This window comes from Ischnura elegans, chromosome 2, assembly GCF_921293095.1.
Source record: "Ischnura elegans chromosome 2, ioIscEleg1.1, whole genome shotgun sequence".
Taxonomy (NCBI): domain Eukaryota; kingdom Metazoa; phylum Arthropoda; class Insecta; order Odonata; family Coenagrionidae; genus Ischnura; species Ischnura elegans.
The window spans coordinates 72,247,185-72,265,388 of record NC_060247.1 but is presented as its reverse complement, the minus strand read 5'-3'; the positions used below and the strand labels follow the sequence as shown (position 1 = coordinate 72,265,388).

Here is an 18,204-nt window from a genome sequence, read left to right as displayed (position 1 = left end):
CGCTAATGGGGTAAAGGTAGTACAGAGAGAGATAGGAGGAGCGAACTTAATGTTGCCAAATGTACATAGTGTGTCAGTGAAAATGTGTGAATCATAGTTGGCCACAAGTATTTCGGCCCCACCACCTAGACAATATACCTACTCATTTGGAAGATATTAAGGATAATCCTTTCACAGTAGCCCATGAAATTGTCAGCTACAATGCTGAATGAGGCACCATTGGTGAAAGGCACACTTAATGAAATATAGCTCCCCCCCGCCCCCCAGGAGTAAAAATCGCAAATGCCTTTAATGAAATAATATTTTTTCAAGTAAATAATTTTAAAACCTAGTAAAAAGCTGTTACAGTTTCCTTAAAATGTTGGTTTCATTCACCTTTCCCATGCAATAAACTTACCTATAACTTGAACAACCATGGCTTGCCCACCCCCCCCCCCCCCAGTTTTGAACCTGGGTACACCCTTGCATACAAGGAAAACACGTTAGGTTTGGCAGCACTGCTCCATGAGCAGATTCACGATGTTAACTCAACGGAGGTCTGAGAGCAGCCGACTGAAGCCACATTTCCTGTTTACTGATTGGCACATGGAAAGTCATGTGTCGAGAAACTTTCCCTCTCCTCAACCCCACCTGCTCCAGCCACACCAGCTCACCCACAAAGGTAAAAGGAACAGAGAATAATGGCACACGCATCATAATTGATGCTGTGTACATGCAAACCTAAATAAATATAAAAAAATGAACCATGTCAGGAATGAGCTCCTCAAGCAAAAATATGAAGTGTCACATAAGTAGTCTTGGGTGATGTTATGACCAACTGCTACAATGGGGAAGTGAATAACCGACCCACTTACTTGCATGATCATAATTTGCATCCTTTCTTTGCCCTGCATTATTGAATGATACAGCATTCCCCTAATAGGGTAGTTTCCTTCATCAAAGAAAACGAAAGGCATTGTATGCGATTCGTTACCCACCATTAGTGTATTCATAATACACAAATTATTTGGTTTTTGAAATACCGGTTTAGACGAATGGCAAGGGTCAAATTTTATCCTCATTTGAAAAAGGCCAGATTGGCGCCCATGCGATACCACTCCACATGACGTCACAGGGACCTAGTTTCTACACGAGAGGATAGGAGTTATACATCGTCTGAGGTTACCAATGCATGCATGAGGCACAGAGCTCAGGGAAACATGTCTTAATAATCACCTATTAAAACTGGCTAAGGTCGGAAAGTTTTCTTCGTTTGATAAGGTATTAATAAACCTTTTTTAAGCCAAGCGCTACCATCCAGCAAGGTACTCAGCTACCCGCTAGCAGCCTGCGACGTTATCAGCGCTAAGCCTCGCCTCAAGGTCACCTCACCGGGCGGGAGGGGGAACCAGAAATACCACGTACGGAGATATTTCCCGGCATTCATACTTAAGCGTCGCATTTTCGCGCGCTTGAAAATTTTCACTTTTCATTTAATCGCAAAAAATAGATATTGTCATTTAAAAATCTAAAAGCGTGAAATACGTACTCCAGGAGTAATAATCTTTTGATTAAGGCAATAAAAAATAATAGGAAACCACCCTATTGTGTGCACTGCCATTTTGCTTCAAGCATCTCATATGCCTCATTGAATTGCAAAACTCTTGTGTATTTCTATTATATTACAGTTTTATTGTATGTACTCCAGAGTGAGATTATCAAATAGGTACTTACTTAAGGCTATAAATAACAACTACGAGAACATTTAGTGAAATAAAATTTTATTTAATACATATATAATAACAAATCTTTACAGTCAATGAAAATAATTGCCTCGACAAAGAAGCAAATTCCATTGCAAATAGGAAGTCTTGCTTAACTGCAGCGTAACTTAGATATACTTGCAGAACATATCTGATCCTATTGCACAACATCGACGCAACATTCATAAATGCCGGTAAATATATAGTTGACCAAATTTGTCATTGCTTCCAAAATAGAATTCGGCAGTATCGTGGAACATAATGTAACTTCAGGGATTGCTTTGCATGACGTGATATGCAAAAAAATTTTAATCTGTCATTGTTATGAGTATATTTGAGAATGAATCAATTCACATGTATTTGAAAATTATGGTCAAGTACTGGTATTTCACACACATAATTTTAAAAGAAAACTTCAATCATAAGAATGTCTTAAATGATTGCCATTTAAGGTTAAAGAGTATTTTTCAAAAAAAAAAAATACAAATAAAGTTCATCGAGAAAGTCTATAAATAAAATACATGGAAGATATAAGGTATAGATGATTAAATTATTCATAGGCATTCTAACATTGTAAAGTCTTGTCTTGCAAAATCCTTTTAACAGGTATCATGTTTCTAAACATTTGATTTTTATCTCTGATCTCCATAACTCACTAAAACTTATGCTGCGGTACATTCAGCATTTTGTCAAGGCATAAAAGAAACATGAAAGAGAATATCCATTGGCAATGAATATAACAAGATGTCTTGAGCAAGATTGTATTGCCACCACCACATGCAATATGAAAGTAATGCATCATTGGTATATTTTGAAAAATATTTTCCTTTGGTCATTTTCTCTTGCGAAAGTTTTGAGTCATCAGAAAAGATAAAGTATTTTGAGAATTTTGTAACCTCATATTGAATCATTCCTTTCTGAATGTCTAATCCAGAGTTTCTCATGAGGCATGCAGTCACTTGAAGAGAAAAGTTTAAGACATAAGTTAATAAAATTAAAGACAACTGAAATAAATTAAGCACCTTCAAAAGTAGCTGCTTGTTGCTGAAAGTTTGTCTCGAAATATTAATCTAGTTCAAGGTAATATGTGACTCGTTGATAGTGAAACATTAAAACAAATACACCTGAGATAATAATCATATCAAATGGATAAAAATTACTGCTCTTTCCATACAAGAGAAAAGGCTATCCAGAAGAATTAAAAAATGCGTATAGTATAAAATGTGATAGCACTTATTCTTTTTCATCAGTAGCATCACATGATCATGCACTCACGTTATTTTGCTCCAAATATTTTTTCCCCCTAACGTTTCATCACTGTCTGTCATTAACAACACCTCTTGAACATTAGGATGGGGTTCTCATATTTCCATCCACCTACTAGAATGGATAATGTAACCTTTTGCTCCAGTAACAGTCATGTTGTAAAAACAGCAACAACAACACACACATAATTAAGGAAACAGTGCAGCTGACAAACATCCATCAGATGCAAGTCCACACATCTTTCATTCAGCTCCAGCACTTTGTGGTTGTATTGTGAATAACATTCACCCATGGCCCCCTGTACCACTGCCAAAAAAAAATTGTTCCACCATTCACGATCGCTGGACGTGACACGACCAGAAACCATCACTAACGCCTCGTTTCATAGGATTTTATTCTTGCATATCTTGACACCACACCCATGGCACATACATTTATTTTCCAGCGGTACCACCACAGGTAAATCACTTTTTTTTAGCCTTTGCAGCACAGACTTGATCCTTGAGCTTGTTCTGGTGATTGCAATTGGCTTTGAGATGACACGTGAAACAACCACAAAGAAGTACAGACACAACAAGAGAGGCCATGCGTGAGCATTCCTTGGCTATTTACAGTCACACGACCCTCTGTCTTGGCTCACATTTAAATGTTTCAATTGGCTCCTGTGGAAGCAGGAATTTTGGGACCACTATCCTCGTTTCGCTTTCAGAACTAAAAGACTGATGGAGAGGAACAATACAATCCAGATGATCGTGGAAATAAAGCCGTTGTAGACATCGGGCTCTGTGATGCCCCATCCTCTCGTGAGCATACTCCGAAGGGATGTGGTTGCCATTGTCAAGGGAAGACCCAAGCTGATGAATCTCAGGACACAAGGCATACCCTCCACTGGCCAGATCACACCTGAAATGGCATAAATAACAATTGTTATTTTCATATCTAGATTGAAGATAACCAGCTGTCAAACTAAGAAGATACCAACAGTCTTAAAACAGAACAGTCAAAAACTTCAATCACCATGATTTCATGAAAATTTACAATTAGTGTTCATACAAAAAGTTCACTGATCAATGAAAATAAGATGATATACATAGTATGAAGCAGTGGCGCAGCAAGGGGGGGGTTTTGGGGGATAAAACCCCCCCAGAGCTAAGAAATTTTTTTTAAGATTAATCCATTTTACTTATTTGGATCAGTATAACTTATAGAATAGAGTTAGGATTAATCAAATATCTCTGAGAGAGCCATAAAACTCACTATTTTGAACCATTATTCTTAAAAATTTTCTGGAGGAGGTCCCCCGCAACTCCTGCTTACCCTGGTGGGTATGCAATACCCCCACACCCGCAAGTACTAGTTGCGCCTAAAACCCCCCCTAGCCTTCATTCTTAGCTGCGCCCCTGGTATGAAGCTATTCGAAATCGTAAAGTATTGGCTCAATGCAGGGCTGGAACTAAGAGTTTTGTCTGGGGGGCTAAGATGAGTTTGCCGCCCCCTCTCCTGATCCCCCTTCCTCACTCCCTTCCCCTCCACCAGCACTAAAATATAATACATCCATACGCTATTCTTTTTGAGACGGAGTAAATGAAATAATACCCGTATGCTTGCTATTAAGAAGTTTTTGTAATATTATTGTTTAATAATTTATATATTAATACTTATTGTTAAACTATGTAATGAGAAAAATTAAATGACTGTTTTTAATAAACTTTTCAAATTTTACCACACCCCCTGAAATCTGCTGCCCAGCCCAGTGAGAAATGGGTGGTGGAATCCACGTGGAACCCACGTGGAGATGTAACGTGGATACCACGTGTTTTTGGTCGTGGAATCAACGTGAAACCCACGTGGAAATTTGGTGGAAAAATTAAAACAGCAGTAGGTGCTGTCCTAAAACCATTAAAACCTCAACCACTCTATATCTAAACCTTCTATATATGTGTCTACGATTTTTCATGTGCTCTCATGGCTGCCTTTCCACGAATTATATAAAAATAGAATGTGCGATACATTTTCACATAACTAGCGTGGTTTCAGGATGATAAATGACGCAATGTCACCAGAGAGTTAAGTTCCACAAATTAGAAATTCTGTTTAACATTTTATGCTAATCACCACAAATCCACTTGAAATCAACGTGGATTCCACGTGGGTCCAACCACTCAATATCCACCACCACCATATATCCACGAGTCAACGTGGATTCCACGTGGGTTCCACGTGGATTCCACCACCCATTTCTCACTGGGAGGGCACGTGCCCCCTCTGCCTCACCCTAGTTCTGAGCCTGATTCTATACATGGATCAACAATGTGTGTTAAGAGAATGTGATACACCACTTTGTCTGTATGCAGAAATCTAGATTTTACAAGCTATTTTGAAATATATGCCTAGATAAGTGAAGTTATAACTTGTGCAATGTGCTTAACTCAATAAACTAACAGGTGCAATTAAAATATATGTGTAAATTTATAAGTTGATTTAAGTTACATGATATAATCTTTTTTGTCTATCAATGGCTAAATATTAAATGGCAAAGACTTGTGGGATAAATTCTTAATGTAACCGAAGCTGGTGATTCAAAGGAATAGTAATGGCTATAGATTCAGAATCCTCAGCCTAAATATTTTTTGAAAACCTAGTTTTAGCCCAAGTTGAATATTTTCATCAATACTTTCATTAACTTACCACTAAGGAGTAAAGTTGGATAGAAACTTCCAAGGGCTAGCTGGATGGCATTTCTTTCCAATTCGCAAATCGCAGATATAACAAAACCTAAAAAAGAAAAAGTGGAATAAATTTTACATGATGCAATATGCAATGAGAGAAAATTGAATAATAACATTGATATGAGGTATTTTCAAAGAAAAAAAATCACTATCGAAGCTTACCAAAGCACATTCCACAGAGACCCTGCAAGATAGTGAGAGTGATGACCCATCCAACATCTCCTTTGCACTCAACGCCAAATACAAGGATCATGAAAATCAGAACAAGAGCTGTTTGTCCACACATGACCACAAACTGAGTCACAACATGAGAAAAGAGGATTTCAAATGGAGTAACACCTGCAAAGAGAGAGAAGGCCAATTACTATCAGCATCATGAGAAGAAACACTCTTTTGATAGTAAGTACCATGATAAATAAATTTAATTAATTATATGCTTTAACATTTTGAAAATTTTGTTTTTATTAATCATAAATGATTTATTTATATTTGAAGACATCACCCATTGTCATAAGGTATTGAAAAAGACCCCCCCGTCATCAACACTTTCAGTGTAATTGCATTGAATTTATACTTCAACTACTGGAATTAATACTGTTCAATTTAATACTTTTAAAACACTATGGTATGCTCTCTAAGAACAAGATTTGTTATCTTTTTTTGTGGATGAATACTTTGTCATACTCAAAAATCCCATTTGGAAAAAGATATGCTCATTTAGTTTATTCCCCAAGCATATTAAATTTGAGATGGATTGTAGATTTGGCAATTCTATTGAATCTCATAAAATATGGGGGAAAATTAAAAAATTAATGTGAAACATGAGACTAAACACCAACTGAATTGGAATTGTGAAAAGATGAGAAAGGCATTATTATTTTTTTTAACTTTCTTTAAAAATTTCTTAAATAGTTTCCCTTAAGTAGAAGGCATCTAAACTCACCAGCAACCCAGCTCCTGTCCAACAATCCTTCCATTCTCTCAATGATGAGGGCAGAAGATGTCAATGCAACAGCCAAGAAGAAGACAATCCTGTTTGAAAAAATAAATATTAAAAATGAAACAAAAAGTTGATTTATCTAAGAGCACATTATTCATCCCTACCAATGAGCTTTTATCATTGTAAGAAGAAAATAGAATCCTCTAAAGTTAATAATCAATGCCATATGATAATCATACTACCTTGACTTTGAATTAATGGATATACAGAGGTAGTAATGTCATCAAGGCTGGAAAATGATTTTCATGCAAGATCAAAATAGTGAGGTTATCATTAACTATGTTGCATCCTTGCATATGATGCATTCCTTGAGTGGTTGGGTAAGTTGATATTTTAACAAATTTTGAAGACTTGGATCTATTTTTCGAATTTTTTACGAAGAGGTAAACTGTTGCTTTAAACACACGTGAAAATTGCCAAGAATTGCTACCTAAAAAGCTGTAAAATATTATTTTTTTATTAAAATCGTATTCTATCAAATGAGAAGCTGTGGACACTATGGGCAGTAATGCATAGCATTTATTTAATGAGTGCTAATGCAGAAAGGCAGCACTGCCCGGAGGAAGATGAGTGGAGGAGACTGAGCACCCTCAAATAATGGGATCAGAGATTGGGTGCCCTTAACTGAGGAGTAGCATCCCTGAGTCATATGAGGAAGGACCCTCATTGCTTGCGTGAAACGACAACAAAAATAATTGGTCATTGAGGAGTCAATTTAGTTTTTCAAGTCTTCAATGGATGTAATTTATCATTCCTTAAACTTGTTTTATTGAATTTAGAGTTCCATTTATTTGTTTAACACAAACATGCTTAAAACTTAGCTCTTACTGATGTGTCCTGATAGGAAAAGACCTTATGTATGAGACTTCAGTGGGTCATTAAAAGTATAACAAGCAATGACAGATAAGAATGATATCAAAATTTGCTGCCAATATCATCAATTGCCATCAGCCTAAATAAACCCATCTCATACTGACTTTCACTTTCTTCGGCTGCCTATGACTGAGCCAAAAATTGATGGGGTGAAAAAAGAGGAGGCTCAAAAATATGGAATACTCTAATCGATTAGGAGGCTCCCATTTTAATAAGATAACTTACGTAAGAATCACTCCAGGAGCCACAAAGTCGGTAAAACTGGGTTCGTTTGAGCCATAAATTGGTTCCTTGAACTGAAATTCAAAAAAATATCACGTATTAGGAATAAGTAGATTTTTTCAACTTGGAATATTACTGAGTCAAAAAAAGAAAATCGCATTATCCTTTCATGAATGTATGCAACTCACCTGGATTGGAATGTCAGCCAACTTTGGGTTTTGATCACAGTCCTCAAGCAAATCTTGAGCAAAGTCACGGTAAGACAACTGAAGGTCTCGGTTGAGAGTCAAGCCAATTTGTTGATCTATGAGTAGATAAAAGCAAAGGAAACAATCAGACAACATCAAAGAAAGGCATGCACCTGAACACCAATGACTAAAATATGTTGAAGTGTTAACCCTTGGAGTGCAGTGGGGTGCTATCACGCTCCTCCTATCTCTCATGAAAAGTGCCAAGAGTGCGATAGCGCTCCTGCTGCAATGTCACTCTTAGATGCTGATAGTTCACTAATCACTCAATAGTCAATATTAATTTTATTTTAACATTAGCTATTTTCTTTAAATTATAAAAATTAACTCATATTACCAAAAATTTGTCAAATAATACTTTAAAAAAGTGAAACCACATATAATGATGATTTCCTAAAGTTTTTAAATATGTGTATGTATACCTTTAGTTGTTTTTGAGAGCTAATTTTTTCCTAACCTACTGCATAATCAGCAAAAATGCCTTGGCACTTTTAGTATAGTACAGCAGACTCTCGATTATCCGGCTGCGGCATATCCGTGTTGCGGATTATCCGGGCATAATTTTCACTCTCGCTCAATACATTTCCGCGATCCGCGATCTTCATAAAAAATAAAATCTGACGCAAAATCATCGGCATTGCTGCATTAATGCAAGGGTACACTGAGCTTAGTATTTCCGTGAGAGTCCCCTTTGTAAAACGGAAGCGATCGCGTTCTAGCTGCATTCACGGGAGCATCATGTTCCCGTTTTCAAAGCCTCGCCGTGCACGACCGCGCTCCGTGATCATGAATACACGTCCCGCAGCAATTGCAACCCGGGCAACTTGTGCGAGACTAGACTACGTGGCTTAGTGCCTGACAGTGTAGTTTCCGACGCCGAGCAGTGTTTTTAAAGCATAAGTGCAAACCAATTCTCTGTATCCGTAGTCACACAGCCACGGATGTGTGGTTTTCGGAACCATTCCTTACATGGAGCATTAATAATACGAGTATAACCATGTTATCACCGCTAAAAAGATCGCGAACTGACGAAGAAAGCTCTCAATGAGTCCGGGAAGCACTCTTAAATAATAGAATAACTGCATAAATAATAATATATCGTTTGTTTTACGTAAATTATGAACATTACAATGCATTTAAGTGAAAGTTTGGATTATCCGTGTTTTCCGATCATTCGTGCCGTCTCTCCCCATCATTGGTCCGGATAATCGGGAGTAAACTGTACCTAGAAAATCGGTTTACACTCAAAGGGTTAAACTTCCAACAAATGGTGAGAGGTAAGACCTACCCTAAGAAATACATACATCGTAAGTATTTATAGGTGAAATTTTGAAAGGGAAATCAAATTATGAACTCCATAATTTTATTTCACAAAATCATCTATCTACAATTTATTAAAGGGCAATAGATATGCCACATATGTATAATGATGATCTATAGCTAGAGAGAGCTTAATGAAACAATCAGATAATTAAAAAAATGCATGTACCTGATCACAGATATTTAAAATATGCTGAACATTTTGCGATCAAAGAATGGTGAGTGATATGAACTAACTCCAAAAACACATGATAATAGTACATATTTACTCAGGAAATTTTGAGCAAGTGACTAAAATTGTTCACTTAATGACTCTATCTCACAAAATCACCTACCTACTAACAGTTAATTTTAAGGTAATAGATATGAACAATTAGAAAAATCAATAGATGCAGCAGTGGTATATTTAATAGTAATACAGAAATCTCTCATGGCAAGAGAAAACAATGCTGATGAGAAACTACTTACTAGACATGTCTAGCCACACTCGGATTTCACTTTGGTCCAGCGTTTCTTCGTCAGCATCTCGCCCTAATGCCATTCTGGCCACTAAGGCATCTGTGAAGTTCTCCGTGAAGTAGAGAGCCCCCCATGCTTCTCCTAACCGAACTGCTTCTAAAGCAGTCTCTGGATCAGGATAATTTACCTAAAAATACAATCCAGCCACAAACATTGATATATTTTCCAAAACTCTAGGAGCTATCAACATTTTCTACACTAAAAAAAATCATTTACAACATGAGAAAAAAGGAAAAGAAATGTATCTTGTCATCTAAATAATCTGCAAATTTGATACAAAAGAACTTTAACATTGCAGGAATTCATAGTATGAGTAATCGACCCAATCAACAACAGCTTTCCTGATTTCATTCTTCTAAGGTGCAATAAAGTACTCCATAGATTCCAAGTATTTAGGTCCGATGAATCGGTTAATGAAACAAGTTTATGAACAATTATGTACAGGTTGGGGTTGAAAATGATGGGGTCCAGACATGAAGTTAATTCAAAGATCATCTTTGAGGAAATAAAATCACCTCTGAAACAAATGTCATGGGTTTCAACTTCTACTCAACTTATCACTCAAACAACTTACACCCAAAATTTTTACCATTCACTTTAATAATCATAAAATTCAAAGTTAGGACAGATATAATGAATAGTGTCCATCATACTACTACATTGCAATCAAAGTAATACTTAAACTCACTTTTACTAGTGTATCGTTTTTCAAATGTTGGAGATATCGACAGCTGAGCAGTGAGAATGAACATCCTGACGTTGATTCACACATTTGGTCGGTGCTGTTCAGTTCATGATTCACAATAGCTAATCGTAATCCAGTCGGGTCTCTTCCAATTGCCAGGCAGAACAGAATCACTTGCATCACAGGTAGAGCAAATATGAACAGCATAACACTGAAAAGTGGAAATTCAATTAGCAATCAATAATATTTTCAAAGAAAAAGATGAAGTATAATCATGGCTTTGTCTCTTATAAAGCAACATTTTAAGGTGTCAAGAAGTGACATAGATGTCATATCCTCATTTATTCAAATCAAATGAAGATGAAGCAAAGGTTATGCCTCATAAAATAAGCTTAGCAAGATATACTCACCCAACATTCCTCCACATACGGAGAAAATTCTTCTGAAGGAGTGCCCGGATTTTACCTCGAGATGTAATTTTAAAGCAGTCCGAACAATCATCACAGCCATCACAATCAGGCTCTGGCTCAGGTGGTGGAACAGAGACTGAGTTTGATTTTGGTTTTCCATTCATCTGTAAGAGAAAAAACAAGCTTAAACCAATCACCTACATTTAATTAATAGCATTTACATGATATCCAAATTAAAGTTATCCATTTATGTCACTAATCCGAAGAACCTGGAAACAAGGAATGAAACGTAGGCTTTCGCAGCAAGATTCATTAGTATCAGAGGCTTCCAGGAGCGGCTGTGTATTACGCTTTGTCAAGGTAGATGTCATTAATAGGAGAAGATAGAATTAATTGGAGTAAGGAGGGTTGACGAGTATACTAATGACATCAATCTTCCAATTTTATTCATTGCCTGTTGATGCATCCTGCAATGACTGCAAAAGCTTCATTGACAAAGCTCGATATACAGCAACTGCCGAAAGCCTCCAATACCAAGGAATAAGGCATATTTACACCACAGCATAATCTTGGTTAACAAGGAATATGTTCATCCTCAACATGTTAGCTATGATGGAACATTTAGTCTAGCTGAAAACCCCAGAGGACTATTCTACTTTGATAGGATTTATTTCTTTTAAGGTAGCTACACCCATGGAAATTGGTTTCATCACACTTCTAAGAAATGAAACACCATGACCATTTGAAGGTAAAACATTCAAATTCCATAATTTCTTCAAATGGTATGGATTGAAAAAGTTGGAAAAAAATAAATTGAAAAAGCCTCATAATTAACCCTTTCACTGCTGTTCAATCTCCGAAAATCTCCTCACATGCGGCGAAAATGTTAAAATGCGTTTCGTTGGGCCATGGAGCAGGTACTTCCAGGCAGGGCGTGGTACACCCTCCATAGGCTCACTAATCCAGAACCCTTTGCTTGACGACCTCACCCTCACAGGCCTGTATCTTGACACTCCGAGCGTGGGGTCTCCCTCCCGAAAAGTGACCGCTCTGACTGCAATTTGAAATTCAACTAAAGCGATCCGATCATCAAAAATGATTGTTTGCATCGCACTCCTGCCAATCAAGCAATCAAGTATGTATTTGAACCGTGATTCTGTGATGAAAAATAACGGTGTTATTAACTTTGCTAAAAACGTGGCTGCGGACCACCAGAAAATGGCCATTTTAGCAAAGTTAACAAAATCGTTATTTCTCGTCGCAGAAACACGGTTCAAAGACATACTTAATTGCTTGATTGGCAGGAGTGCGATGAAATCAATCATTTTTTGATGATCGGATTGATTGATAGATTTTCAAAATGCAGTCAGAGAGGTCACGTTTGGGGAGGGAGGCCCCCCCGCTCGGAGGGTCGAAAAGAGGGGCCAGCGAAGGTGAGCTCGTCGAGAAAAGGGTTCCGGATTAGGGACCCATCAAAGTGCTGACTGCATGGCAGGGAGGAAGATAAAGTATGTTCATAGCAGTCTGCCGTGCGAACGTCATAGGTACGTTCACAGCAGTGAAAGGAAGGTTAAAATGACCTCCAGGAGTACAGCTAAGTTTTGGGTCTGATTCCTCAGATGAATAAGGCTAGTATAAAAAACAATATGCCCTACCTCAGGAATAGCAACACCATTGGTCCCATCATGGTTGAGGACCTCTTTAGATTGATGGAAATTCAGTCCTACAACTCCACTCTCTTCGGTCACATAAACGGGCTCGTCTTTACGACCCCAATGAAGGGAAGCCTGAAAATAATTGTCATTATTAGAAATGATTAGAATGTACTATTTCATGCTTGGATCAAATCCAAGGAGTGCTGGATTGAATTTCAAACTGGGATTCCCTCAGCCAAATTCATTCAACTAATGTTTTCCACATTCTAAGGCTTAACTTGGTAAAACCACATTTCTCATCATTAAATTCAAATAATCTTACAACATACACACTTGTGTGAGTGATAATCATAATTTTTAAACAAATGTAATATTTAATTTGTTAATTTTTCGCAACATACATTTTTATGGCAACTGACAATCCTATCCATAGTGGCTGTACTTGCAATTATATTTGATTACGTTTAAATCTAAACACTTTCTGTTTATTAGAACCTTGTTCTCATAAAATGATGAAATTATTTCACTATCAAAGGATTAGGGAGGGAGCAATTTTCAGGAATCAAAAAGCACTACAAAACATGTGCTGATTAAAGAAGCAGGAATCAGTCCTTGCTGAATAAGAACACGTCAACCAATGAATTATGGAAACCCAAGAAAATCATTTTGTCAAATTGGGCATAATCTTCAAGAACTTTGGTAGCTGGAAGGCCATTGACAAATCTTGGAGCAGGATATGTATTTTTGTGGGGAGGGCTCATTCAGATGGGGTACACCTAATACTAATACTATCTTCCAAAAATTTTGGGGGAGTTTGTACCCCTTGATCCTCCCTGCTCATAAGAGCTTTGGATGGCTATGAAAGGTCTATTTTCCTCTAATAGAAAAGTTCCTTATCTAAAATCCTGAATAGTAGTACTTTGCAATCCAGGGATATAATGGCATACTTGAACTGCTGTTGTGGTGACTTCAATCAATTTCTACTGTATGTTATAAATTAAAAATCCATGCACCTCTTTGCAAGTAAGACATTGGCGGGTCGATTGCTAATATGTTACAGCTTTAAAAATAGTTGCTCTATCACTTACCAAGGAAATGTTGTTAGAAACATTGAGCTCCATCAAGTTTGCACTGCTGTTTGAACCCTGCTTCCTGCTGAGTTTCAGGAAAACTTCTTCCAATGATTGGCATTGGTACATGGAGAGAAGAACTTGAGGGGATTCTTCAGCAAGCAAACCTCCACTCCTCATCAGACCAATCTGGAAACATTCAGGAAATAAATGACATATGAGTGTAAAGGAATAGAATTAAATATAATGCAAAGGTATAGAATAAGAGGTACCACACAATAAACCTATGCATAGTTATACTAAGGAGATAATGCATCAGGTAAAAAGACTTTTATGGCATATGCCAAATGATCCAAAATATACACAGGTAGCTTACATAAATACATAACTCATAGAATTCAACTGAAACTGAATGTTTCCAAAGATTTTGAATTTCTCAATTTCCCTTTCTCATAATTGATAATATAATATGATGAAAATTTAATCGCTAAGGTTATACGGCTGAAGAAAATTGTTTCTTGGAGAAAAAATGTCTCTGCTCAGCCAATGACTCATAAATTTCGAAATATTGGGCAAGATACAGCCCACACTAGAAATTCTGGAATTCCTCAGATATCTCAAGAAAATTAGGGAGCATACAACCCAGTGAGAAATGGATCATCGAATCTACGTCGAATCTTCGTCGATTCGACGACTATAGATCGATATGTGGTCGACGTCGATTTTATTTGCTCAATCGACGTTTTTTCGACGTGTTATTCTCATTGGCCAGCGGGGTCAGCGTGTTGATTGGCTGAGGGGAGAACTTAGTGATGTAGTTTTAATGTCTTAAAAATAACGGTGAGACGCTATTACAACATATGTGTCTTAAATAAGAAATATAAAATTAAATAATTATTTTATTTATCCATAAACATTAGTTTTAATCTCCGAGAACAATCTTTGATTCCTTTTAATTCTGTAACTTGACCGTTGAAGTTCGATTGCGTGTATCAGTTGAGCTGTTAGTCGTCATGCTGTTAGTTCTTCGCAGTAAACTCGGAACAGAGACATTCGGCGCCGTATAGAAAATTATTTGTCGCATTTATTTTGCGCGACAAACTTTGCTAGCTCTAAATCCTGTTATTGGTATTTAAAATCCTTCTGAAACTTAATGAGCTTTTGGATTCGTATTAATCATCGAAAAAGGCATTCCGTCGCTTAGTAAATACAAGCTTCACTACGTCTTCCATACTTCAGAATCGGTCTGCTTTTGGACCGCTGTATGACAGGTAGGATTAGCTTCCCCTATTTAATGTGTTCAAGATTTCCATTTTCACACATTGCAATTACCTACCTAACAGTATTTCATCTAATTGATGAATATAGCCCACATGATTCCCCAATGTATCCCTACCAGTAATTCTCCACACATCCATTGCTGGACCACCGATGGGTAGACCTGAGAAGTTACCCAGGACACTGGGTGCCTCATATACTAGCTTGATGCAATGCAAGTTGGTCGACAATGGTGCAATGGTGCATGATGGCAAGGCAAATGTAGGGCCACTTTTCACAGAGGGTTGCCACTTAATTTCAGAGATAAAATTCCAGAGTAATTTCCTGGTTTTCCCAAGAAAATTTCCTTTTTTTCACAAGGAGCTATTACACATTTTGTAAGCTGAATTCAAAGTCTGAATTGCCATGATATGCATGGAACACGAAACAGGGATAGAATATTTATCTCCTTTTGCACAATAATCAACTAGAATGTAGAAGTTAAAATCTGTTTTTGATAGAGCAGCAATACAGTTTTTTTTAAATTCATATACGAGCAACGATATTTCGGGGCGTCCATCAAACAGTATGCATATTTTCAAGGGCTACAAGTGTGTATAGCTGGTAGTGTTACTTCAGGATATGCAGCATTGTGTACAGCATACAGCATAAATTGAGGGAGTTCACTTGTACGTGGAGTGCGCTACATGATTTCAGGTTTTAATTTAGATTTATAGAACTTTTAATAAACATATTAATTTTGAAGCATAAGACACCTATTGACTTGCTCTTTTCAATCAGAAAATTATCTCATAAAAAAGCTTTGTTTCCTATTCCTTCTTTTGATTTAGATTACGAAACTTGCTCCTCTTATTTACAGAGCTTTTCTCGGAAAATTGAAGCAATGCCTGTGATTTTCCCGGATAGTTACCGATATTTTTTAGCTTCAGAATACCAGTTTACCTTGAATTTCCCGACTGTGAGGCGGATATGTTCATGGTACCGCTTAAGGGCTTCCTAGGTAACTCTTTGCATTAATTTCAGTTCTCATTTAATCGTTCGGATGCGTATGTATCTTTGTTAGCAGTTGAATAATCATTAGTCTCAAGGGGCGAGGGTAAGGGAGGGCTACCACCTAGGGTATGAGGGGCATGCGGAAACCCCCATGTAAAACGAAAACTTTGGACAAAACATATTTTGATATGAATTTTTAAAAATGCCCTTGGTGTTGAAATTCCCGCATCAATGGATTTATTTTCATGTTATTTTATCAATCCGGGAGAGGAAGGGTTTACAATCCCAATCTATTGTGATAACTTTGCCACGGTATTCATTGAAAAATTCTCAAATCCGCGTTAAAGCAAAATTAAATGTTAACGCCGTTTTTACACGAGGCACGTACTTGCACAATCTGACGTGTGCACGAAGGCGCAGTCAAAATTGCTAAAGCGGTGAATTGCTAGAACACATGCGAGAATGCGTGGACTTGAGATGGCAAAATAACCCCTGCTCTAATTACAAGCTCGCATTCTTGCAATTCCACGCCATTTTAGAAATTAATGCAGTTCTAACCTGCGCAATACCGTGCCCCATGTAAAACGGCCTTCGCATTCGGTAGGGCAATCAAAAATTAACAATAAATAAAACAGAACCCAGCCTATACTTGCGTATCTAGTATTTGGGTTTTCGAGAAACAATGAGATATTACTTATTATGCACCCATAATAGGTCGCATACCCCTGCCGCCGCCTCTAGTTCTTTTCCGAGCAATGGCGCGACTTCTCTCAGCGGACCGTCGTCAACATATGCTTTAAGAATCACATAAATATTGTCTCAAGGCTTGCGCTCCTCGATACCAACATTCCTCGCAATACATCGTCGAGTTTCTCTTGCACGCGCAGAATGCATGGATCCGGAGATATGTCCACGCAAAGTTCACTTTTGAGGTTATCACACGCAAATACCACCTGGTATCGTAGCTAATACTCGTGAACACGCTCGGTTGGAAATCATGCGTTCGCTGAAATTAACCAAATATGTCGAAATTCGAAAGGGTAATCGGTTAAGTTTTTTCTTCGCTCATTCCGCTTCGTTACACAGAGGCATTCGCTGCTTTGGGAGAAAGCGTCTGATAATTTTAGCCGCTCGCCGCGCTGCGGTGCATAAAATCGCGCAGAAACAGTTGACTACAAGTTATCATGCGAGGGATTACTTATTTAAGCTCCGCGAAGGACAAATTAGAAGCCCGAATGACTGAACTGCTGACCTATTTAGTAATTTTATTGATACTGTTTCTTTTGAGCACGTTTTCCGCATAAGCACATTCCACACAAAAACATACGAAAAACTACACCGCTGCACGGCTCGGTGGCAGATAGATGAAAGAAGGGGAGTGTCAAACGTTTTATAGCACAGTTTTCCAGATGTGTATTAGAGAACCGGATAGGTATATTCAACTGTTCTATAGTACGTTTGTGACTCTTCTACCTCCATCAATCTGCCATTGATCCGTGCAGTTTCTCGTATGTCTTTGTATGAAATGTATATACTTATGAGGAAAAAGTGCTTAGAAGAAGCAGTGTTTATAATATTACTGAAGATTTCAACAATTGAGTATTCAGGCATCTCATTTTTCCTTCGCGGGTCAATTGAAGATTGATGGAGGTAGGGGAATCTCGAAAGTACCATATCACAATTTTTAAGTATCCAGATGTGTATTAAGGTACCCAGATAGGAATTGTAAACGCTAACTTTATGTATTAGTTTGGGAACACCTGGAAGACTGGACAGATACCTTCCGACCTGAGGCGGATACTTGAATACCTTCGCGAGATCTCGATTACCTCGACGGACACAACAAGGATGCCTGGATGAATACCACCGCTCACCCATCTATTTGTCTGGGCACGAGACTACTCAGGCAAACATGGGAATTCGGGAACTTGAATACCAGTCTGGGCACTCGAGTATCTACATGAGTACTGATTTGTAAATGAAAAACTTTGCTGTTTCTACAATTTGTGCATCTATCAACATGCAGTGCATCTATCTACATGAGAATTCTAGTACTATCAAGGCACTCCGATGACGGAATCCGAATACATTTGGCGAAGTCCTAAAAGGAAGTACTGTGGGTTGTAGCAGTCCCTTCGCAACGCTTCATTTTAATGATTTATGCGATTCTCAAAAGCAAGAATAAATTTCATCA

The 18,204-nt window shown here is 37.7% G+C and overlaps 1 protein-coding gene across 4 annotated transcripts in view; it reads right to left on the bottom strand.

Moving 5' to 3' along the window:
• Positions 1–1,743: 1,743 nt before the first annotated feature.
• Positions 1,744–18,204, bottom strand: part of LOC124153942 (ABC transporter G family member 20) — a 277,735-nt gene continuing 261,274 nt past the window's right edge. For all 4 annotated transcript variants that reach the window (XM_046527363.1, XM_046527362.1, XM_046527365.1 and 1 more), the window contains exons 7-17: positions 13,758–13,928; positions 12,670–12,801; positions 11,015–11,178; positions 10,608–10,815; positions 9,869–10,046; positions 8,021–8,136; positions 7,836–7,906; positions 6,681–6,769; positions 5,900–6,076; positions 5,697–5,783; positions 1,744–3,911 (exon numbers count right to left, since the gene is read on the bottom strand). In XM_046527363.1, coding sequence (XP_046383319.1) covers positions 3,697–3,911; positions 5,697–5,783; positions 5,900–6,076; positions 6,681–6,769; positions 7,836–7,906; positions 8,021–8,136; positions 9,869–10,046; positions 10,608–10,815; positions 11,015–11,178; positions 12,670–12,801; positions 13,758–13,928 — 1,608 coding nt within the window. In that variant the 3' untranslated portion in view covers positions 1,744–3,696. The remainder of the gene's footprint in view (positions 3,912–5,696; positions 5,784–5,899; positions 6,077–6,680; positions 6,770–7,835; positions 7,907–8,020; positions 8,137–9,868; positions 10,047–10,607; positions 10,816–11,014; positions 11,179–12,669; positions 12,802–13,757; positions 13,929–18,204) is intronic.